This window comes from Fringilla coelebs, assembly GCF_963513975.1.
Source record: "Fringilla coelebs genome assembly, chromosome: 36".
Classification (NCBI taxonomy): domain Eukaryota; kingdom Metazoa; phylum Chordata; class Aves; order Passeriformes; family Fringillidae; genus Fringilla; species Fringilla coelebs.
In genome coordinates, this window is record NC_140062.1 from 332,892 (window position 1) to 356,565 (window position 23,674).

The 23,674-nt window shown below is 59.5% G+C and overlaps 3 protein-coding genes across 3 annotated transcripts in view; 1 reads left to right on the forward strand and 2 right to left on the reverse strand.

Annotated features, from left to right (window-relative positions):
- The window catches only part of LOC311164741 (protein lin-7 homolog B-like), a gene marked incomplete at its 5' end in the record, with an annotated part of 11,664 nt that extends 8,381 nt beyond the window's left edge, over positions 1–3,283 (reverse strand). Inside the window, 4 exons of the mRNA XM_084224319.1 lie at positions 97–113; positions 2,396–2,496; positions 3,096–3,211; positions 3,260–3,283. Of these exons, the coding sequence (XP_084080445.1) occupies positions 97–113; positions 2,396–2,496; positions 3,096–3,211; positions 3,260–3,283 (258 nt within the window). The remainder of the gene's footprint in view (positions 1–96; positions 114–2,395; positions 2,497–3,095; positions 3,212–3,259) is intronic.
- Positions 3,284–4,370: 1,087 nt separating this feature from the next.
- Positions 4,371–9,198, reverse strand: LOC311164742 (U1 small nuclear ribonucleoprotein 70 kDa-like; the record flags this gene model as incomplete). The annotated part of the gene is made up of 7 exons (XM_084224320.1): positions 9,162–9,198; positions 7,821–7,978; positions 5,735–5,797; positions 5,328–5,382; positions 5,154–5,218; positions 4,759–4,821; positions 4,371–4,520 (listed from the first exon to the last, which is right to left on the reverse strand). Exons 2-7 carry the CDS (start codon positions 7,965–7,967, stop codon positions 4,371–4,373), a joined length of 543 nt encoding a protein of 180 aa, XP_084080446.1. The 5' UTR covers positions 7,968–7,978; positions 9,162–9,198.
- Positions 9,199–9,209: 11 nt separating this feature from the next.
- On the forward strand, positions 9,210–21,567 carry LOC311164743 (potassium voltage-gated channel subfamily A member 7-like; the record flags this gene model as incomplete). Its single annotated transcript, XM_084224321.1, has 5 exons — positions 9,210–9,286; positions 9,393–9,494; positions 10,358–10,420; positions 13,102–13,681; positions 20,725–21,567. 5 exons carry the CDS (start codon positions 9,210–9,212, stop codon positions 21,565–21,567), a joined length of 1,665 nt encoding a protein of 554 aa, XP_084080447.1.
- Between the last annotated feature and the right edge of the window lie 2,107 nt (positions 21,568–23,674).

The following is a 23,674-nucleotide window of genomic DNA, read 5'->3' on the forward strand; positions in this document are numbered from 1 at the left end:
CATAAAAACTGGAGAGCCCAAAAACTGGATACCCCAAAAACTGGATACCCCAAAAACGGGAGACCCTAAAAATGGGAGAGGCTAAAAACTGGATACCCCAAAAACGGGAGACCCTAAAAATGGGAGAGGACAAAAATGGGAGAGCCCAAAAACTGGATACCCCAAAAATGGGAGAGCACAAAAAATGGGATACCCTAAAAATGGGACAGGACAAAAATGGGAGAGCATAAAAATGGGATACCCCAAAAATAGGAGAGCATAAAAATGGGATACCCTAAAAATGGGAGAGCATAAAAATGGGATACCCCAAAAACAGGAGAGTATAAAAATGGGAGGGCCCAAAAATCGGATACCCCAAAAATGGGAAAGCACAAAAATGGGATACCCCAAAAATGGAACAGGACAAAAATGGGACACCCCAAAAATGGGAGAGCCCAAAAATGGGATACCCCAAAAACGGGATATCCCAAAAAACAGGGACACCCCTGGAACGGGGACATCCCGGAACCGGGATACCCCAAAAACGGGACACACCCAAAATGGGGACACACCAGAACCGGACACCCCGGAACTGGGACACCCCAAAAACAGGATACTCCGGAATGGGGACACACCAGAACCGGGACACCCCAAAAACGGGGACACCCCTGGAATGGGGACACCCCGATACAGGGATACCCGAAATGGGGACACCCCAAAACTGGGACACCCCTTGAATGGGGACACCCCGATACAGGGATACCCGAAATGGGGACACCCCAAAACTGGGACACCCCTGGAATGGGGACACCCCGATACAGGGATACCCGAAATGGGGACACCCCAAAACTGGGACACCCCTGGAATGGGGACACCCCAAAGCTGGGACACCCAAAAACAGGATACCCCGGAATGGAGACACACCAGAACCGGGACACCCCAGAACCGGGACACCCGGAATGGGGACACCCCAGAACCGGGACACCCCAGAACCGGGACACCCCTGGAGCTGGCGCCCTCAGAACCTGGACACCCCCAACAGGGACACCCTGGAATGGGGATACCCCAAAACTGGGGACTCCCCAGAACCGGGACACCCCGGAACAGGGACACCCCGGAATGGGGACACCCCCAGAACAACAGGGACACCCCCAGAGCTGGCGTCCCCGGAACCTGGACACCCCAGAACCGGGACACCTCGGAATGGGGACACCCCCAGAACTGGGACATCCTGGATCCGGCACCCCCAGAACGGGGACACCCCAGAACGGAGCCACCCCCAGAGCAGGGACACCCCCAGAATAGGGACACCCCGGAACGCCCGGCACGAGGGGCGCAGGGACACAGAGAGACACAGAGAGAGCGGCGCTGGCACGACGCGCCCGCCGCAGGATGGACCCACCTGGCCAACTAGACGTTGGCCAACGTCAATGGAAGGTTGGCCAACCTCAATGGAAGACTGGCCAACCTTAATGGAAGACTGGCCAACCTCAATGGAAGACTAGCCAACCTCAACGGAAGGTTGGCCAACCTCAATGGAAGATTGGACAACCTCAATGGTAGGTTGGGCAACCTCAATGAAAGACTGGCCAACTTCAATAGAAGATTGGACAACCTCAATGGAAGGTTGGACAACCTCAATGGAAGGCTGGAGAAACTCAATGGAAGGTTGACCAACAGGAGCTCTACCCATGGGCTCGGCCAACTTGGACGCTTGGCCAATGGAAGGTTGACCAAGGTCTACTCATAGGCTCGGCCATCTTAAGATGCTTGGCCAATGGAAGGTTGACCAATGGAAGGTTGACCGAGGTCTACCCAAAGGCTCGGCCAACTTGGATGCTTGGCCAACGAGTGGTTGGCCAATGGAAGGTTGACCAATGGAAGGGTTGGCCAATTGAAAGTTAACCAATGGGAGCTCTACCCATAGGCTCGGCCGGCTGAACACTTGGCCAACAGGGTTGCTGACCAATGGAAGGCTGCCCAATGGCACCTCAACCTGTAGGTTTGGTCAACTTGGATGCTTGGACAATGTGTGGTTAGCCAACGGAAGGTTGACCAATTGGGCGGTTGGCCAATGGAAGGTTGACCAACGGGTTCTTGACCAACAGAAGGTTGACCAACAAGAACTCTACTCATAGGCTCGGCCAGCTGGACATTTGACCAACAGGTGGTTGGCCAATGGTAGCCCTGACCAACAGAATGTTGGCCAACGGGTGGTTGGCCAACTGGACACTTGGCCAATGGTAGCTCCACTCACAGTCTTGGCCAACTGAAGCCTTGGTCAACGGTACCCTTGGCCAATCGCAGTGATGTTTCCCTGTAATTTGGCTAATCAAACTCTTGGCCAACCACAGCCTCGGTCACCTGCAGTTGGGCTACCTGGAGCCTTGGTCAACCCCAGCCTTGGCCAACCAACTGGAGCCTTGGCCAACCACGGCCTTGGCCAACCAATCGGAGCTATAGCCAACTGCGTCCTTCACAACGGTAGCCTTGGCCAACTGCAGCCTTGACCAACCACTGCGTTGGCCAACCAATTGTTGCCTTGGCCAATGGGAGCCTTGACCAACCACAGCCTTGGCCAACCATTGACTTGGTCAACCATGGCCTCGGCCAATCAACTGGAACTATAGCCAACTGCAGCCTTCACAACGGAACCTTGGCCAATGGGAGCGTTGGCCAACTGCAGCCTTGGTCAACCACAGCCTTGGCCAACCAACTGGAGCCTTGGCCAACGGGAGCCTTGGCCAACCAACTGTAGCCTTGGCCAACCAACGGGAGCCTTGGCCAACCACGGCCTTGGCCAACCACGGCCTTGGCCAACAATAGCCTTGGCCAACCAACGGGAGCCTTGGTCAACCATGGTCTTGGCCAACCAACGGGAGCCTTGGTCAACCAACGGGAGCCTTGGCCAACCACGGCCTTGGCCAACCACGGCCTTGGCCAACTGTAGCCTTGGTTGCCTGTAGTTTGGCCACCTGGAATCTTGACCAATGGTAGCCATGACTGATTGTAGGCTGGCCAACAATACCACCGGCCAACTGTAGCTTGGCAAACCGTAGCCTTGGTCAACCATCCCATTGGCCAGCCATCACCTCGGCTGCGTGGAGTTTGGCTACCTGGAGCCTTGGCCACCGCCTGTAGCTCTGCTGGTCCCTTGACTAGCCACAACCTTGGCCACCACCTGTCCCTCAGCTGGGCCGTAGCCTCGGCCAACCACGGCCTTGGCCACCACCTGGAGTCCAGCAGTGGCCGTACTTTGGCCACCTGTAGCCCTGCTTACCTGCAGCCTGGTTACCTCGGCCATTGGTAGCCCTAAAACTGCATCACCTGCAGCCCTGACCACCTGTGAATTTGGCCACCTACACCTTGGCCACCTGTGTCCTTGACCGCTGGTCCACCTCTAGTTTGGCCACCCAATAGTCTTTGGCCACCTGAGACCTTGCCACTTGTAACCTTGGCCACTGGTAGCCGTGGCCACCTGTAGCTTGTCCACCTGAACCCTTGGCTACCAGTAGCCTTGGCCACCTGTAATCTTGACCATTGATAGCCTTGACCACCTGTACCTTGACCACCTGTACCCCTGGCCAGCAGTAGCCTTGACCACTGGTAGCCTTGGCTACCAGCAGCCTTGGCCACCGGTACCTTGACCACCTGAACCCTTGACCACTGGTAGCCTTGGCCACCAGTAGCTTTGGCCACCTGGACCCTTGACCACCAGTAGCTTTGGCCAACTGTACCTTGACCACGAATAGCCTTGGTCACCTGTATCTTGACCACCTGAACCCTTGGCTACCAGAAGCCTTGGCCACCTGTAGCTTGTCCACCTGAACCCTTGACCACCTGTACCTTGACCACTGGTAGCCTTGGCCACCAGTAGCCTTGGCCACCTGAACCCATGACTACTGGTAGTCTTGGCCACCAGTAGATTTGACCACCTGAACCCTTGGCTACCAGAAGCCTTGTCCACCTGTAGCTTGTCCACCTGTAACTTTGACCACTGGTAGCCTTGGCCACCTGTATCTTGACCACCTGAACCCTTGACCACTGGTAGCATTGACCACCAGTAGCTTTGGCCACCTGGACCCTTGACCACTGGTAGCCTTGGCCACCTGGACCCTTGACTACCAGTAGCTTTGGCCACCTGTAGCCTTGGTCACCTGTATCTTGACCACCTGAACCCTTGACCACTGGTAGCCTTGGCCACCAGTAGCTTTGGCCACCTGGACCCTTGACCAATGGTAGCTTTGGCCACCTGGACCCTTGACCAATGGTAGCTTTGGCCACCTGTAGCCTCACTCGGCCGCCGCCCAGTCGCCGCAGGCCCCGCCCCGGTACTTACCTGGCGCCCGGCCCGGGGGGACCACGGGGCCCCCCAGGTGTGTGTGTGGGGGTCAGACATGCGGAGTTGGGGGGGCTGGGGGATTTTGGGGGCCCGGGGGGGGGGTCTGGGGGTACTCACAGTGCATGTCCCGCTCGTGCTCGTACTCGATGAAGGCGTAGCCACGTGGCTTCCCCGAGCGCTTGTTGTACACCATGTAGATCTGCAAGGGTGGGACAGGTGGGGACAGGTGAGGGACCCCAAAAATAGGGGGGGGACACACACAGGTGTGACCCCCCCACCCCGGGCAATGGTCACGGGGATGTTTGGGGGGGTCACAGAGAGGTGATTGTACTCCAGGTGTGACACCCCAAAATAAGGATTTGGGGACAGGTGTGACTCCCCTGGAGAGCACGGGGTGTTTGGGGGTGCATTTTTGGGGGTGACCCCCCCCCACTCACCCTCTTGATGGGGCCGTAAACCTCAAACTCTCGGCGCAGCTTCGACTCCGTCGTGTCGTAATTCTGGGAAGAAATGAGGAGGGGTGACCCCAAAATTGAGAGGGGGGAGTTTCCAAGAACTGGGAGATCCCAAAAATTGGGAAAACCCACAAAAATCTGGAGAAGACCCCAAAGATTGAAGAGAAACCCAGAAATTAGTGGGGAGCACCACAGAGCTCCACAGATTAAAGGGAGATCCCACAGATCAGGGGGAAAACCCGCAATTAAGGGGGACCACATGGATTGGGGAACCCCAAAGATTGAGAGGACACCCCCAAGAGCCTGGGGAAACCCCAAAAATCGGTGTGAGTCCCCCAGAATTGGGGGGGACCCCATTTCCTCCCCCCAGCACTCACCACTCTGGCCACGAACAGGGTTTTGAAGGCATCTCCTTGAGCATTGGGGTCATTGTGGGGGTCCCCTGGGGGAAAAGAGGAAAAAAGAGGGGGTCAGGAGGGGTCAGAGGAAAAGGGGGACCCCCCCCAGCCCCATGGGAGCCCCCCAGCCCCACAGAACCCCTCCCAACTTACAGAGCTTGAGCTCAGACTCCACCTCCTGCTGCCTTCGCTCGATCTTCTCCCGTCGCTGTTGGGGGGGAAAAAAAGGGGGAAAAGTGACCAAAAAATGGGGCTTGGGGTGACCTCAGGGGGTCCCCAAACCCACAGATTCCACCCCAAAATCCAGTGGGGACCCCAAAAAACCCCGGTGGTGGAGGGGGAGAGTGACCCAGGAGGATTCCCTAAAACCCAGGGCGGGGATGAACCAAATTCTGCCTTGATGACGAGCTGAAATTTAGGGAAACGAAACCCCCTTGGTGTCAGTTTTGGGGACCCCCCCAGCACCCCCAGCCAGGTGGGGAAGGGGCTGAGCCCCTCTGGGGGGGTCTGGACCCGGTTTTGGGGGGTTTGCCCCCAGTTTTGGGGGGTTCTGGACGTACCTTGCGCTCCATGCGCTCCTCGCGCGTCTCGGCGCGCGTCGGCGGGGGCGCATCGCGGGGGTCCTGGGGGGACGCACAGGGGTTTGGGGGGGTCCAGGAGGGGTTTGGGGGGGTCCAGGAGGGTTTGGGGGGCTCCAGGAGGGTTTGGGGGGCTCCAGGAGGGCCTGGGGGGAGTCCAGGGTGGAGTTATGGGGGATTTGGGGGGATTCAGGGGGGAATTATGGGGTTCCAGGGCGGCTTTTGGGAGTTTTGGGGTGGGATTTTGGGGGTCTGGGGCTGTTTTGGGGAGTTCTGGGGGTCCAGGAGGATTTTGGGGAGTTCTGGGGTGGGGTTTGGGGGATTCTGGGGGTCTGGGGGAGTCCAGGGTGGGGTTATGGGGGATTTGGAGGGATTCAGAGGAGAATTTTGGGGGTCCGGGCTGGTTTTGGGGGTCCGGGGCTGTTTTGGGAAGTTCTGGGGGGGAATTTTGGGGGGCTGGGTTGGAGTTTTGGGGGTCTTGGGGGATTCTGGGAAGGGTTTTGGGGATGGGGAAGGGGTTTGGAGGGATTCCAGGATGGAGTTATGGGGGATTTAGGGGGATGCAGGGGAGGATTGTGGGGGTCCAGGACAGTTTTGGGGAGTTCTGGGGTGGGGTTTTGGGGGTCTGGGGCTGTTTTGGGGAGTTCTGGGGGTCCAGGAGGATTTTGGGGAGTTCTGGGGTGGGGTTTTGGGGGTCTGGGGCAGTTTTGGAGAGTTCTGGAGGGAGGTTTGGGGGGCTGGTGTGGGGTTTTGGGGGATTCCAGGTATCTGGAAAGGGTTTCTGGGGTCCTGGGGGTTTGGGGGGCAGAGTTATGGGGGTCTGGGGGGAGTCCAGGATGAGGTTATGGGGAATTTGGGGGAATGCAAGGGAGGATTTTGGGGGTCCGGGGTGGTTTTGGGGAGTTCTGGGGTGGGGTTTTGGAGACCCAAGGTGGGGTTTTGGGGTCTGAGAAGGGTTTTGGGGGTCTGGGCGGGAATTTGAGGGTGGGGAGGGGGTTTGGAGCAGGGTTATGGGGGTCTGGGGGGAGTCCAGGATGAGGTTTTGGGGGATTCTGGGGGTCTGGGCGGGGTTTTGGGGAATTCTGGGGTGGGGTTTTGGGGGTCTGGGGCTGTTTTGGGGAGTCCTGGGGGTCTGGTCAGGGTTTTGGGGAGCTCTCTGGTGGAGTTTGGGGGTCTGGGTAGGGTTTTGGGGAGTTCTGGGGTGGGGTTTGGGGGTCTGGGGAGGGTTTTGGGGAGCTCTGGGGTGGGGTTTTGGGGGATTCTGGGGGTCTGGGTAGAGTTTTGGGGAGTTCTGGGTGGGGTTTTGGGGTATTCTGGGGTTCTGGTCAGGGTTCTGGGGGTCTGGGCAGGGTTTTGGGGAGTTTTGGGGTGGGGTTTGGGGGATTCTGGGGGTCTGGAGTGGGGTTTTGGGGGTCTGGTCAGGGTTTTAGGTGTCCCAGGGGGTTTTGGGGAGTTTTGGGGTGGGGTTTGGGGGGATTCTGAGGGTCTGGTCAGGCTTTTGGGGGTCTGAGCAGGGTTTTGGGGGGTCTGTGCAGGGTTTCGGGGGTCCCAGGGGGTTTTGGGGGTCTGAGCAGGGTTTTGGGGGTCTGGGCAGGTTTTGGGGGGTCTGGGCAGGGTTTTGGGGGTCCCAGGGGGTTTTGGGGGTCTGGTCAGGGTTTTGGGGGTGTGGGCAGGGTTTTGGGGGTCTGGTCAGGCTTTTGGGGGGTCCCAGGGGATTTTGGGGGTCTGGTCAGGGTTTTGGGGGTCTGGGCAAGGTTTTGGGGGTCTGAGCAGGGTTTTGGGGGTCTGGGCAGGCTTTTGGGGGTTTGGGCAGGTTTTGGGGGTCCCAGGGGGTTTTGGGGGTCTGGTCAAGGTTCTGGGGGTCTGGGCAGGCTTTTGGGGGTCTGGTCAGGTTTTGGGGGGTCCCAGGGGATTTTGGGGGTCTGGGCAGGTTTTGGGGGTCCCAGGGGGTTTTGGGGGTGTGGGCAGGGTTCTGGGGGTCTGGTCAGGTTTTGGGGGGTCCCAGGGGGTTCTGGGCAGGTTTTGGGGGTCTGGGCAGGTTTTGGGGGGTCCCAGGGGTTTGGGGTACCTCGAACTCCCGGATGTAGGGCGCGATGCCGCTGTAGGGTTGGTTGTGGTGCTTCTCGTGGGGTAACTTCTCCAGGGGGGGCAGGTAAGGGATGGGGTCCCGGGGGGCAAAAAGGGCCAAAAGGTTGGGGGGCAGGAACTGCGTCATCCTGGGGGGCTCTGGGGGGGCACAGGGTGGGTCAGGACCCCCTGAACCCACCCAAAATCATCCTAAAATATCCAAAAATTCCCAAATTCTGCCCTCGCTGCAGCCGCTTCATCCCACACCGGACCCCCAAAAACTCACCCCAACCCCACAGCCTCACCTGGGACCCCCCAAAACCCTCCTGGGACCCCCCAGTCCCATTCCAGACCCCCAAAAACTCAACTGAGACCCCCCAAAATCCCCTCCTGACCCACATAACCCTGCCCTGGACACCCCCAGACCCATTCCAGACCCCCAAAACCCTCCTGGGTCCCTCTCACCCCACACCAGCCACCCCCAGACCCCCAAAATCCCCTCCTGACCCCCATAACCCTGCCCTGGACACCCCCAGACCCATTCCAGACCCACAAAACCCCACCTGGGTTTCCCCCATCCCATTCCAGACCCCCAAAAACTCAACTGAGACCCCCCAAAAGCCTCCTGGGTCTCTCTCACCCCACACGAGCCACCCCCAGACCCCCAAAACCCCCTCCTGACACCAATAACTTCAGTCCAGACACCCCCAGACCCATTTCAGACCCCCAAAACCTCAACTGAGACCCCCAAAACCCTCCTGGGTCCCTCTCACCCCACACCAGCCACCCCCAGACCCCCAAAATCCCCTCCTGACACCAATAACCTCAGCCCAGACACCCCCAGACCCATTTCAGACCCCCATGACCCCACCTGAGCCCCCCCAAAACTCTCCTAGGCCCCTTTCGCCCCACACCAGCCACCCCCAGACACATCCCAGACCCCCGTAACCCAACCCGGGACCCCCCAAAACCTTCCCAGGCGCCTCTCACCCCACACCAGGCTCCCCTAAACCCCCCAAAATCCCCTCCGGACACCCCCAGACCCCCATAAACCCCACCCCCCCCACTCCCAGCCCCCCACAACCACCCCGAGACCCCCAAAACCCCCCCAAAATCCCCTCCAAACCCCTCCCCCACCCCCCATAACCGCCCTCAGACCCCCAACCCCTCACGGCGGCGCCCCCCCCTCACCCTCACACACCCACCCCAGCCCCCCCCCGACTCCCCCGCCCCTCCGGACCTCTCCCGCTTCCCTCCGCGGGTCCTTCCCGCCCCGTTCGCCCCTCGGGACCCCCCGTGCCCCCTCAGGGCCCGGCCCCGCCGCCCCCCGGCCCTCACGGACCCCGCGCTCCCTCCGGCCCGGCCGCTCCGCGCGCGCCTCCCCCCGCGCATGCGCGGCCGCCGCGGCGCCAGCGGAAGTGAGGGGGAAACCGGAAGTGGCGGCGGCGGAAAGGCGGGGAGGGGCCGGTAACGGCTCCGTGAGGGGGTGAGGGCGTGGTCAAAGGGGGCGTGGTCAAATGGAGTCGTTGCTGTGGGCGTGGTCTAACTGGATGCTGATGTGGGCGTGGCCTAGAGAGGAGGCGTGGTCGGACCGTTGTAATGAGGTGGCCACGCCTCCCGCCGCGCGCCGCGGCAACGTGGGCGGGGCCTCGCTTCAGGGCGAGCGGTTTCCATGGCAACCGAGGGCATCCTGCGGCCCCCTCCCCTCATAGCAACGGGGGGCGGAAAACAACCTGCCTCGTTGCCATAGCAACCAGCTTGACACCCCCCCCCCCCCACCCCCCAATAGCAACGGGGGTGGGGCGCCCCGTGTGGTTTCCATGACAACCGAGGGAAACACCCCTCCCCCCCACTATCCCGTCCTGTTGCCACGGCAACCGGGATGTCACCCCCCCCCTTGTCCCCGCCCTCACACCTTCCCAGGTGACGCCCTGTCCCGTTGCCATGACAACCAGGGCGACACCACACCCCACCACCGGGGGGGCGGGGGGGGGGTCTCCCCGTGCCCCTTCCCCCCTCCTCAATTCGGGGTGTCCCCCCCCCGTGCTGCCATGGGGCGAAGGGGGACACCCCCGTTCCCCTCCCCCCCTTCCCAGGGGTGTCCCCTCCCCCCTTGGGGACATTCGGTGACCCCGGGGGGGGGATGGGGAAGGCCCCGGGTGTCCGGTCACCCCCCCACCCCCCAGGGGTGTCCCCCCCTCCTCCTTGGGGACATTCGGTGACCCGGTGGGGGGGGAGGACCCGGGTGTCCGGTCACCCCCCCCAGGGGTGTCCCCCCCTCTTTGGGGACATTCGGTGACCCCGGGGGTGGGGGGGGGGGGAGGACCCGGGTGTCCGGTCCGGTCACCCCCCCAGGGTTGTCCCCCCCTCTTTGGGGACATTCGGTGACCCCCGGGGGGGAGGACCCGGGTGTCCGGTCCGGTCACCCCCCCAGGGGTGTCTCCCCCTCTTTGGGGACATTCGGTGACCCCGGGGGTGTGGGGGGGGGGGAGGACCCGGGTGTCCGGTCACCCCCCCACCCCCCCCCGTTATTTTTAGCGCGGGGGGGAACCCGACACCGCGGGGCCACCCTGCTGTCACCCTGTTTACGGGACAGCGGCGGTGACAGCGGGACGGCGGGCCGGGGACACCCGGTGACACGGGCAGGGGACACCCCGTGGGGGAGGGGAGGGGGTTGGGGACACCCGGGTGACGTGGGAGGGGGCACGCGGGGACGGAGTGGGGGGAGGGGGTCGGCCGAGGGGTTGGGGACACCTGGTGACAAAGGAGAGGGGGGGGTGGGTGGTGACACCTCCGGGGACAGCGGGGACACCCCCGGGACAGCGGGGACAGGAGGATTTGGGGACCCCTCCCCCCGCGCGGGTGGCAGGGCCGGGGTCACCCCGTGAGCGGGTGGGGACAGGCGGTGACAGCGCCAGGCGCTGGGGACCCCCCTGGTGACACCTTGGGGACACCACGGGTGGCGGGGGTGGGGACACTCGGGGAGGGGGTTGGGGACAATCGGGGGACACTCAGTGACAGGGGGACACCGAGCAGGGACCCGCCCCAAGGGCTCCCCCAAATTTTTGGGGTCACCCGAGGACCTCGAGACCCCCGAGGACCACCCAGCTCTGCCGACCCCCCGACATTTTTGGGGTCCCCCCCAAAACTTTGGGGTCACCCCCCAAAGACCTCGAGGGTTCCCCAAATCTTTGGGGTCACCCGGGGACCCCTCCCAACAAATTGAGGGGGGCCCCAAATCTGTTGGAATCCCCCCCAAAAAAACCCTGAGGGTTCTCCGGCAGCCCCCCAAATCTTTAGGGACCCCCCAAGAGTTTTGGGGTCCCCCGAACTTGTAGGGACCCCCCAAAAGTCTTAAAAACCCCAAAAGTTTTGGGGTGTCCCCAACCCTGAAGAACCTCGAGGCTCCTCAAACGTTGAAGACCCCAAATATTTTTGGGGTTCCCCAAAATCTTTCTGGTCTCTTTGGGACCCCCCAAGAGTTTTGGGGTCCCCTCAATTTGTAGGGACCCTCCACAAGTCTTAAAAACCCCAAAAGTTTTGGGGCGTCCCCAGTGCTTGAGGTTCCTCCAGCATTGCAGACCCCAAATATTTTAGGGGTTCCCCCAAATCTTTAAGGTCTCATTGTGACCCCCAATAATTTAGGGGTCCCCTCAACTTGTAGGGACCCCCCAAAAATCTTAAAAACCCCAAAAGTTTTGGGTGTCCCCAACTCTGAAGAACCTCGACGTTCCTCCAATGTTGCAGACCCCAAATATTTTTGGGGTTCCCCCAAATCTTTAGGGTCACATTGGGACCCCCAATATTTTAGGGGTTCCCCCAAATCTTTCTGGTCTCATTGGGACCCCCCAAGAGTTTTGGGGTCCCCTCAATTTGTAGGGACCCTCCACAAGTCTTAAAAACCCCAAAAGTTTTGGGGTGTCCCCAGTGCTTGAGGGTCCTCCCGCATTGCAAACCCCAAATATTTTAGGGGTCCCCCAAATCTTTAGGATCCCACTGTTACCCCCAAGAGTTTTGGGGTCCTGTCAACCTGTAAGGACCCTCCACAAGTCTTAAAAACCCCAAAAGTTTTGGGGTGTCTCCAACTCTGAAGATCCTCGAGTTTCCTCCAGCGCTGTAGCCCTCCCAACATTTTAGGGGTTCCCCCAAATCTTTAAGGAACCCCCAAAACTTTCGGGGTCCCCTCAACCTGTAAGGACCCTCCACAAGTCTTAAAAACCCCAAAACATTTTGGGGTGTCCCCAACTCTGAAGAACCTCGAGGTTCCTCCAACGTTGTAGACCCCAACATTTTTGGGGTTCCCCCAAATCTTTAGGGTCTCATTGGAACCCCCAAGAGTTTTGGGGTCGCCCCAACTTGTAACGACCCCCCAAAAGTCTTAAAAACCCCACAAGTTCGGGGTTGCACCCAACTCTGAAGAACCTTGAGGTTCCTCCAATGTTGCAGACCCCCGTTATTTTTGGGGTTCCCCGAAATCTTTAAGGAACCCCCAAAACTTTCGGGGTCCCCTCAACCTGTAAGGACCCTCCACAAGTCTTAAAAACCCCAAAACCTTTTGGTTTGTCCCCAATTCTGAAGAACCTCGAGGTTCCTCCAGCGCTGTAGACCCCAACATTTTTGGGGTTCCCCCAAATCTTTAGGGTCTCATTGGGACCCCCAAGTGTTTTGGGGTCCCCTCAACCTGTAAGGACCCTACACAACCCTTAAAAACCCCAAAAGTTTTGGGGTGTCCCCAACTCTGAAGAACCTCGAGTTTCCTCCAGCGCTGTAGCCCTCCCCACATTTTTGGGGTCCCCCTCAATTCTTTAAGGTCCCATTGGAACCCCCAAGAGTTTTGGGGTCCCCACAACCTGTAAGGACCCTCCAAAAGTCTTAAAAACCCCAAAGCCTTTTGCGGTGTCCCAACTCTGAAGAACCCCGAGGTTCCTCCAGCTTCCTAGACCCCCAACATTTTAGGGGGTTCCCCCAAATCTTTAAGGTCCCATTGGAACCCCCAAGAGTTTTGGGGTCGCCCCAACTTGTAGGGACCTTCCACAACCTTTAAAAACCCCAAATTTGGACAAACCCCTTTTGGTTTGTCTCCAACTCTGAAGAACCTCGAGGTTCCTCCAGCGCTGTAGCCCCCCCAACATTTTTGGGATTCCCCCAATCTTTAAGGAACCCCAAGAGTTTTGGGGTCGCCCCAACTTGTAGGGATCCTCCACAACCCCTAAAAACCCCCAACCCTTTCGCCCCATCCCCAACCCCGCAGACCCCCCCTCTCCCTCCCCGACCGCCCCCAGCCCCAGGCTGCCCTCGGTGCCCTCCGCCCCGCCCGTGCCCCGGCGTGCCGGGGGTCTCCCCGCGGGCATGGGGGAGCCGCTGGGCTGCTGCGAGCGCGTCGCCATCAACGTGGCCGGCCGCCGCTTCGAGACCCTGGTGCGGACGCTGCGGCGCTTCCCCGACACCCTCCTGGGCGACCCCCGCCGCCGCCGCCGCTTCTTCGACCCCCAGCGCCGCGAGTATTTCTTCGACCGGCACCGCGGCGCCTTCGGGGCCGTGCTCTACTACTACCAGAGCGGGGGGCGGCTGCGGAGACCCCCGGACGTGCCGCTGGACGTGTTCCTGGAGGAGCTGCGGTTCTACCAGCTGGGCGACGAGGCGGAGGAGCGGCTGCGCGAGGCCGAAGGCTTCTCGGTGGAGGAGCCGCCGGCGCTGCCGCGCGGGGGGCTGCGGCGGCGGGCGTGGCTGCTGTGCGAGCACCCCGAGAGCTCGCCGGCCGCCAGGGTGGTGGCGCTGCTGTCCGTGCTGGTCATCCTGGTGTCCATCGTGGTGTTCTGCCTGGAGACGCTGCCGCAGTTCCGGGCCGGCGGCGAGGGAGAGGTGAGCGGGGCGGGCGCGGGCGTTGGGATCGTCGGCGGGGTCGTTGTCACCATCCTCATCGTGCTCAATGTCATTGTCACCATCCTCATCATCCCAAATGTCCTTGGTCATCATTGCCGCCATCCTCATCGTCCTCATCATCTTCGGTGTCATTGTCACCATCCTCATCATCCCAAATGTCCTTGGTCATCATTGCCGCCATCCTCATTGTCCTCATCATCCTCGGTGTCATTGTCACCATCCTCATCATCCCAAATGTCCTTGGTCATCATTGTCACCATTCTCATTGTCCTCGGTGTCGTTGTCACCATCCTCGTCATCCTCATCATCATCGGTGTCATTGACACCATCCTCATCATCATTGGTGCCATTGTCACCATTCTCATCATCCTGATTGTCTTTGGTCATCATTGTCACCATCCTCATCATCCTCATCAATCATCGGTGTCATTGTCACCATCCTCATCATCATTGGTGCCATTGTCACCATCCTCATCATCATTGGTGCCATTGTCACCATCCTCATCATCATTGGTGCCATTGACACCATCCTCATCATCATTGGTGCCATTGTCACCATTCTCATCATCCTGATTGTCTTTGGTCATCATTGTCACCATCCTCATCGTGGTCGGTGCCGTTGTCACCATCCTCATCATCCTCGTCATCATCGGTGTCATTGACACCATCCTCATCATCCTCGTCATCATCGGTGTCATTGTCACCATCCTCATCATCCTCGTCTTCATCGGTGTCATTGTCACCATCCTCATCATCCTCATTGTCCTTGGTCATCATTGTCACCATCCTCATCATCCTCGTCATCCTCAGTGTCATTGTCACCATCCTCATCGTGGTCGGTGCTTTTGTCACCATCCTCATCATCCTCGTCATCATCGGTGTCATTGACACCATCCTCATCATCCTCATTGTCCTTGGTCATCATTGTCACCATCCTCATCATCCTCGTCATCCTCAGTGTCATTGTCACCATCCTCATCGTGCTCGGTGACGTTGTCACCATCCTCATCATCATGATTGTCCTTGGTCATAATTGTCACCATCCTCATCGTCATTGGTGCCATTGTCACCATCCTCATCGTCATTGGTGCCATTGTCACCATTCTCATCATCATGATTGTCCTTGGTCATCATTGTCACCATCCTCATCATGCTCGGTGTCGTTGTCACCATCATCATCATCATTGGTGCCATTGTCACCATCCTCATCACCATTGGTGCCATTGTCACCATCCTCATCATCATGATTGTCCTTGGTCATCATTGTCACCATCCTCATCATCATCGGTGTCGTTGTCACCATCCTCATCATCCTCATCATTCTCAGTGTCATCGTCACCATCCTCATCGTCCTCGTCATCATCGGTGTCATTGACACCATCCTCATCATCCTCATTGTCCTTGGTCATCATTGTCACCATCCTCATCATCCTCGTCATCCTCAGTGTCTTTGTCACCATCCTCATCGTGCTCGGTGACGTTGTCACCATCCTCATCATCCTGATTGTCCTTGGTCATAATTGTCACCATCCTCATCGTCATTGGTGCCATTGTCACCATCCTCATCATCATGATTGTCCTTGGTCATCATTGTCACCATCCTCATCATGCTCGGTGTCGTTGTCACCATCATCATCATCATCAGTGTCATTGTCACCATCCTCATCATCATTGGTGCCATTGTCACCATCCTCATCATGCTCGGTGTCGTTGTTACCATCATCATCATCATTGGTGCCATTGTCACCATCCTCATCATCCTGATTGTCCTTGGTCATCATTGTCACCATCCTCATCGTCATTGGTGTCGTTGTCACCATCCTCACCATCCTCACCATCCTCATCATCCTCAGTGTCATTGTCACCATCCTCATCATGCTCAGTGCTGTTGTCACCATCCTCATCATCTTTGGTGTCATTGTCATCATCCTCATCATCCTCGTCATCATCCTTGGTGCCATTGTCACCATTCTCATCATCCTGATTGTCCTTGGTCATCATTGTCACCATCCTCATCATCATCGGTGTCATTGTCACCATCCTCATTGTCCTCCGTGTCGTTGTCACCATCATCATCATCTTTGGTGTCATTGTCACCATCCTCATCATCCTCATCATCATCAGTGTCATTGTCACCATCCTCATCGTCCTTGGTGCCATTGTCACCATCTTCATCATCCTCATCATCGTTGGTGTCGTTGTCACCATCCTCACCATCCTCAGCGTCGTTGTCACCATCCTCACCATCCTCATCATCCTCAGTGTCATTGTCACCATCTTCATCATCCTCATCATCGTTGGTGTCGTTGTCACCATCCTCACCATCCTCATCATCCTCAGTGTCTTTGTCACCATCCTCATCATCCTCGTCATCATCGGTGTCATTGTCACCATCCTCATCATCCTCGGTGTCATTGTTACCATCCTCATCATCCTCACCATCCCTGCCGCCTTCATCCTTCTCATCTTCATCCTCACCATCCCTGCCACCTTCATCCTTCTCATCTTCATTGTCATCATCCTCACCACCTTCATTCTTCTGATCTTCATCCTCACCATCCTCATCCTTCTCATCTTCATCCTCACCATCCTCACCATCCTCAGCCCTTTTCTTCCTCCTCCTCCTCCTCCTCCTCCTCCTGGGCCCATGCCTGGGGCCTGGGGGTCTGGGGGTCTCCAACCTTGTTAACCCCCTCTGGGTGGTGGGTCTGGGGGTCTGGTGGTGGATCTCAGGGTCTGGGTGGTCTCCAACCCCTGTTAACCCCTCAGGGTAGTGGATTTTGGGGGTCTGGATGGTGGATTTGGGGGTCTGGGTGGTCTCCAACCCCCGTTAACCCGTCTGGGTGATGAATTTGGGGGTCTTGTGGTGGATCTGGGGGTCTTTTGGTAGATCTGGGGGTCTTGTGGTGGATCTGGGGCTCTGGGTGGTCTCCAACTTCGTTCACCCCATTTTGGGGGTCTCCAAGCCCCATTAACACCTCTGGGTGGTGGATCTGGGGGTTTGGGTGTTGGATCTGGGGGTCTTGTGGTGGGTCTGGGGGTCTGGGTGGTGGATCTGGGGGTCTTTTGATGGATCTGGGGGTCTGGGTGCTGGATCTGGGGGTCTGGGTGGGCTCCAACCCCTGTTAACCCCTTCTGGGTGGTGGATCTGGGGGTCTTGTGGTGGATCTGGGGGTCTGGGTGGTGGATCTCGGGGTCTGGGTGGTCTCCAACTTCGTTCACCCCATTTTGGGTGGTCTCCAAGCCCCTTTAACCCCCTGTGCGTGGTGGATCTGAGAGTCTGGGTGGTGGATCTGGGGGTCTTGTGGTGGATCTGGGGGTCTAAGTGGTGGATCTGGGGGTCTTGTGGTGGATTTGGTGGTCTGGTTAGTGGATCTCAGGGTCTGGGTGGTCTCCAACCCCCATTAACCCCTCTGGGTGGTGGATTTGGGGGTCTGGTTAGTGGATCTCAGGGTCTGGGTGGTCTCCAACCCCTGTTAACCCCTCTGGGTGGTGGATCTGGGGGTCTGGGTGGTGGATCTCGGGGTCTGGGTGGTCTCCAACTTCATTCACCCCATTTTGGGGGTCTCCAACCCCTGTTAACCCCTCTGGATGGTGGATTTGGGGGTCTGGGTGGTGGATCTAGGGGTCTGAGTGGTCTCTGAGTGCTGCATTTTCGGCTCTTTCCTCACCCCCCACCTTTCTCTCCCCTCTCTCCCCACAGCCCCCCTCTCCCACCCCCACCAACACCACCCCCCCCACTCCCCCTCCCCACCGCTAACCCATTCTGGGGGTCTCCAACCCCTGTTAACCCCTCTGGGTGGTGGATTTGGGGGTCTGGGTGGTGGATCTGGGGGTCTTGTGGTGGATCTGGGGGTCTTGTGGTGGATCAGGGGGTCTTGTGGTGGATTTGGGGGTTCTGGGTGGTCTCCAACCCCCGTTAACCCCTCTGGGTGGTGGATCTGGGGGTCTGGGTGGTCTCTGAGTGCTGCATTTTCGGCTCTTTCCTCACCCCCCACTTTTCTCTCTCCTCTCTCCCCACAGCCCCCCTCTCCCACCCCCACCAACACCACCACCCCCACTCCCCCTCCCCACTTCTAACCCATTCTGGGGGTCTCCAAACCCCTGTTAACCCCTCTGGGTGGTGGATCTGGGGGTCTGGGTGGTGGATCTCGGGGTCTGGGTGGTCTCCAACTTCGTTCACCCCATTTTGGGGGTCTCCAAGCCCCATTAACCCCTCTGGGTGGTGGATTTGGGGGTCTGGGTGGTGGATCTGGGGGTCTTGTGGTGGATCTGGGGGTCTTGTGGTGGATCTGGGGGTCTGGGTGATCTCCAATTTCGTTCACCCCATTTTGGGGGTCTCCAACCCCCATTAACCCCTCTGGGTGGTGGATCTGGGGGTCTTGTGGTGGATCTGGCGGTCTGGTTGGTGGATCTCAAGGTCTGGGTGGTCTCCAACCCCCATTAACCCCTCTGGGTGGTGGATCTGGGGGTCTGGGTGGTGGATCTGGGGGTCTGGGTGGTCTCCAACCCCCGTTAACCCCTCTGGGTGGTGGATCTGGGGGTCTGGGTGGTGGATCTGCGGGTCTGGGTGGTCTGCAAGCTCCATTAACCCCTCTGGGTGGTCTCTGAGTGCTGCATTTTCGGCTGTTTCCTCACCCCCCACTTTTCTCTCCTCTCTCCCCACAGCCCCCCTCTCCCACCCCCACCAACACCACCACCCCCACTCCCCCTCCCCACTTCTAACCCATTTTAGGGGGTCTCCAAACCCCTGTTAACCCCTCTGGGTGGTGGATCTGGGGGTCTGGGTGATGGGTTTGGGGGTCTTTTGGTGGATCTGGGGGTCTGGGTGGTGGATCTCGGGGTCTGGGTGGTGGATCTGGGGGTCTGGGTGGTGGATCTGGGGGTCTGGGTGGTGGATCTCGGGGTCTGGGTGGTCTCCAACTTCGTTCACCCCATTTTGGGGGTCTCCAACCCCTGTTAACCCCTCTGGATGGTGGATTTGGGGGTCTGGGTGGTGGATCTGGGGGTCTTGTGGTGGATCTGGAGGGTCTGGGTGGTGGATCTGGAGGGTCTGGGTGGTCTCCAACCCCCATTAACCCCTCTGGGTGGTGGATCTCAGGGTCTGGGTGGTCTCCAACTTCGTTCACCCCATTTTGGGTGGTCTCCAAGCCCCTTTAACCCCCTGTGCGTGGTGGATCTGAGAGTCTGGGTGGTGGATCTGGGGGTCTTGTGGTGGATCTGGGGGTCTTGTGGTGGATCTGGGGGTCTTGTGGTGGATTTGGTGGTCTGGGTGCTGGATCTGGGGGTCTGGGTAGGCTCCAACCCCTGTTAACCCCTCTGGATGGTGGATCTCGGGGTCTGAGGTCTCCAACTTCGTTCACCCCATTTTGGGGGTCTCCAACCCCTGTTAACCCCTCTGGGTGGTGGATCTGGGGGTCTTGTGGTGGATCTGGAGGGTCTGGGTGGTCTCCAACCCCCATTAACCCCTCTGGGTGGTGGATCTGGGGGTCTGGGTGGTGGATCTGGGGGTCTGGGGTGGTCTCCAGCCTTGTTCACCCCATTTTGGGGGTCTCTGAGTGCTGCATTTTTGGCTGTTTCCTCACCCCCCACCTTTCTCTCTCTCCCCACAGCCCCCCTCTCCCACCCCCACCAACACCACCACCCCCACGCCCCCTCCCCACCGCTAACCCATTCCGGGGGTCTCCAACCCCCTTTAACCCCCTGTGGGTGGTGGATCTGGGGGTCTGGGTGGTGGATTTGGGGGTCTTTTGGTGGATCTGGGGGTCTTGTGGTGGATCAGGGGGTCTTGTGGTGGATTTGGGGGTTCTGGGTGGTCTCCAACCCCCATTAACCCCTCTGGGTGGTGGATTTGGGGGTCTGGGTGGTGGATCTGGGGGTCTGGGTGGTCTCCAACCCCCGTTAACCCCTCTGGGTGGTGGATCTGGGGGTCTTGTGGTGGATCTGGGGGTCTGGGTGATCTCCAATTTCGTTCACCCCATTTTGGGGGTCTCCAACCCCCATTAACCCCCTCTGGGTGGTGGATCTGGCGGTCTGGTTGGTGGATCTCAGGGTCTGGGTGGTCTCCAACCCCCATTAACCCCTCTGGGTGGTGGATCTGGGGGTCTGGGTGGTGGATCTTGGGGTCTGAGGTCTCCAACTTCGTTCACCCCATTTTGGGGGTCTCCAACCCCTGTTAATCCCCTCTGGGTGGTGGATCTGGGGGTCTGGGTGGTCTGCAAGCTCCATTAACCCCTCTGGGTGGTCTCTGAGTGCTGCATTTTCGGCTCTTTCCTCACCCCCCACCTTTCTCTCTCCTCTCTCCCCACAGCCCCCCTCTCCCACCCCCACCAACACCACCACCCCCACACCCCCTCCCCACCGCTAACGCATTTTGGGTGGTCTCCAACCCCCGTTAACCCCTCTGGGTGGTGGATCTGGGGGTCTGGTGGTGGATCTGGGGGTGTTTTGGTGGATCTGGGGGTCTGGGTGGTGGATCTGGGGGTCTGGGTGGTGGATCTGGGGGTCTGGGTGGTGGATCTCGGGGTCTGGGTGGTCTCCAACTTCGTTCACCCCATTTTGGGTGGTCTCCAAGCCCCATTAACACCTCTGGGTGGTGGATCTGGGGGTCTGGGTGGTGGATCTCGGGGTCTGGGTGGTCTCTGAGTGCTGCATTTTCGGCTCTTTCCTCACCCCCCACCTTTCTCTCTCTCCCCACAGCCCCCCTCTCCCACCCCCACCAACACCACCATCCCCACTACCCCTCCCCACCGATAACCCATTTTAGGGGGTCTCCAAACCCCTGTTAACCCCTCTGGGTGGTGGATCTGGGGGTCTGGGTGGTGGATTTGGGGGTCTTTTGGTGGATCTGGGGGTCTGAGTGGTGGATCTCAGGGTCTGGGTGGTCGATGTGGGGGTCTGGGTGGTCTCCAACCCCTGTTAACCCCTCTGGGTGGTGGATCTGGGGGTCTGGGTGGTCTCTGAGTGCTGCATTTTCAGCTGTTTCCTCACCCCCCACTTTTCTCTCCCCTCTCTCCCCACAGCCCCCCTCTCCCACCCCCACCAACACCACCACCCCCACTCCCCCTCCCCACCGCTCGGGCCTGACCGACCCTTTCTTCCTGGTGGAAACCATCTGCATCTGCTGGTTCTCCCTGGAGCTGCTGGTGCGCCTGGTGGCCAGCCCCAGCAAGGCGGCCTTCTTCCGCAGCGCCATGAACCTGATCGACCTGGCGGCCATCGCGCCCTACTTCATCGCGCTGGGCACGGAGCTGGCGCGGCAGCGCGGCATCGGCCAGCCCGCCATGTCGCTGGCCGTGCTGCGCGTCATCCGCCTGGTGCGCGTCTTCCGCGTCTTCAAACTCTCCCGCCACTCCACCGGCCTGCAGATCCTGGGCCAGACGCTCAAGGCCAGCATGAGGGAGCTGGGCCTGCTCATCTTCTTCCTCCTCATCGGCGTCGTGCTCTTCTCCAGCGCCGTCTACTTCGCCGAGGCCGAGGACGCGGCCACGGCCTTCACCTCCATCCCGCAGGCCTTCTGGTGGGCGGTGGTCACCATGACCACGGTGGGCTACGGGGACATGGCGCCGGTGACGGTGGGGGGCAAGCTGGTGGGCTCGCTGTGCGCCATCGCCGGCGTGCTGACCATCTCGCTGCCCGTGCCCGTCATCGTCTCCAACTTCTCCTACTTCTACCGGCGGGAGCTGCGCGGGGAGGAGGGCGGGCAGGGGGAGCCCGCCGCGCCCTGCCCCCACCACCCCGAGGGGCCCGGGGCCGCCCCCGAGACCCCCAAGGAGGGCGGGGGGAGCGGGGAGGGGTGGGGGGTGGATGGGGAGGCGGGGGGGGAGAAGGGGTGGGGAGGGGGGAGGTTGGTGACGGAGGTGTGAGGGGGGTGGGGGAGGGGTGGGGGGGGGAGGGGTGTGTGCTGGGATGGAGTGGGATGGCACCTGGATGGACTGGAACAAACTGGGAGTGCACCTGGATGGACTGGGATAGACTGGGAAGGAGTGGGATGGACTGGTAGTGCACCTGGATGGATTGGAGTGCACTGGGATGGACTGGGATGCACTGGGAGTGCACTGGGATGGACTGAGAGTGCACCTGGATGGATTGGAGTGCACTGGGATGGACTGGGATGCACTGGGAGTGCACTGGGATGGACTGGGAGTGCACCTGGATGGACTGGGAGTGCACCTGGATGGATTGGAGTGCACTGGGAGTGCACTGGGAGTGCACCTGGATGGACTGGGAGTACACCTGGATGGACTGGGAGTGCACCTGGATGGACTGGAGTGCACTGGGATGGACTGGGAGTGCACCTGGATGCACTGGGAGTGCACCTGGATGGACTGGGAGTGCACCTGGATGGACTGGGAGTGCACCTGGATGGACTGGAGTGCACTGGGATGGACTGGGAGTGCACCTGGATGCACTGGGAGTGCACCTGGATGGACTGGGAGTGCACCTGGATGGACTGGAGTGCACTGGGATGGACTGGGAGTGCACCTGGATGAACTGGGGCACACTGGGAGTGCACCTGGATGGACTGGGATGGACTGGAGTGCACTGGGAGTGCACCTGGATGGACTGGGATGGACTGGGAGTGCACCTGGATGGACTGGGATGAACTGAGAGTGCACCTGGATGGACTGAGAGTGCACCAAGGATGGACTGGGGTGCACTGGGATGGACTGGGAGTGCACCTGGATGCACTGGGATGCACTGGGAATGCACCTGGATGAACTGGGATGCACTGGGAGTGCACCTGGATGGTTTGGAAGTGCACCTGGGTGAACTAGGATGAACTGAGATGGACTGGGAGTGCACCTGGATGGACTGGGATGGACTGGGAGTGCACCTGGATGGACTGGGAGTGCACCAAGGATGGATTGGAGTGCACTGGGATGGACTGGGAGTGCACCTGGATGAACTGGGATGGACTGGGAGTGCACTGGGAGTGCACCTGGATGGACTGGGATGGACTGGGGTGCACTGGGAGTGCACTGGGATGCACTGGGAGTGCACCTGGATGGACTGGAATGAACTGGGATGCACTGGGAGCGCACCTGGAGAGACTGAAAGTGCACCTGGATGAACTGGGATGGACTGGGGTGCACTGGGATGAACTGGGAGTGCACCTGGATGGACTGGAGTGCACTGGGAGTGCACCTGGATGGACTGGGATGCACTGGGAGTGCCCCTGGATGAATTGGAATGAACTGGGATGCACTGGGAGTGCACTGGGATGCACTGAGAGCGCACCTGGATGGACTGAAAGTGCACCTGGATGAACTGGGATGCACTGGGAGTGCACTGGGATGGACTGGGAGTGCATCTGGATGGACTGAAATGAACTGGGATGCACTGGGAGTGCACTGGGAGGGACTGGGATGGACTGGGGGGTGCACTCGGGTGGACTGGGAGTGCACCTGGATGGACTGAAATGAACTGGGATGCACTGGGAGTGCACTGGTATGAACTGGGAGCGCACCTGGATGGACTGGGATGGACTGGGAGTACACCTGGATGGACTGGAATGCACTGGGATGGACTGGGATGGACTGGGATGGACCTGGGATGGACTGGGAGTGCACCTGGATGGATTAGAATGAACTGGGGTGCACTGGTATGGACTGGGAGTGCACCAAGATGAACTGGTATGAACTGGGAGTGCACCTGGATGGGACTGGGATGAATGAGGATGAACTGGGAGTGCACCAGAACAAACTGGGCAGCACTGGGATGAACTGGGAGCGCACCAGGATGAACTGGGGGACACTGGAATGAACTGGGCTGAACTGGGATGAACAAAACCAAACCTGGGGGGAGCACAAGAGCTCCCAAGGGGTCACCGAGGTCATGTCACGACACTGAGGCCACGTCGTGACACACAAGGCCATGTCGTGACACCGAGGCCATGTCGTGACACACAAGGACATGTCGCGACACACAAGGACATGTCGCGACACACAAGGCCATGTCGCGACACCGAGG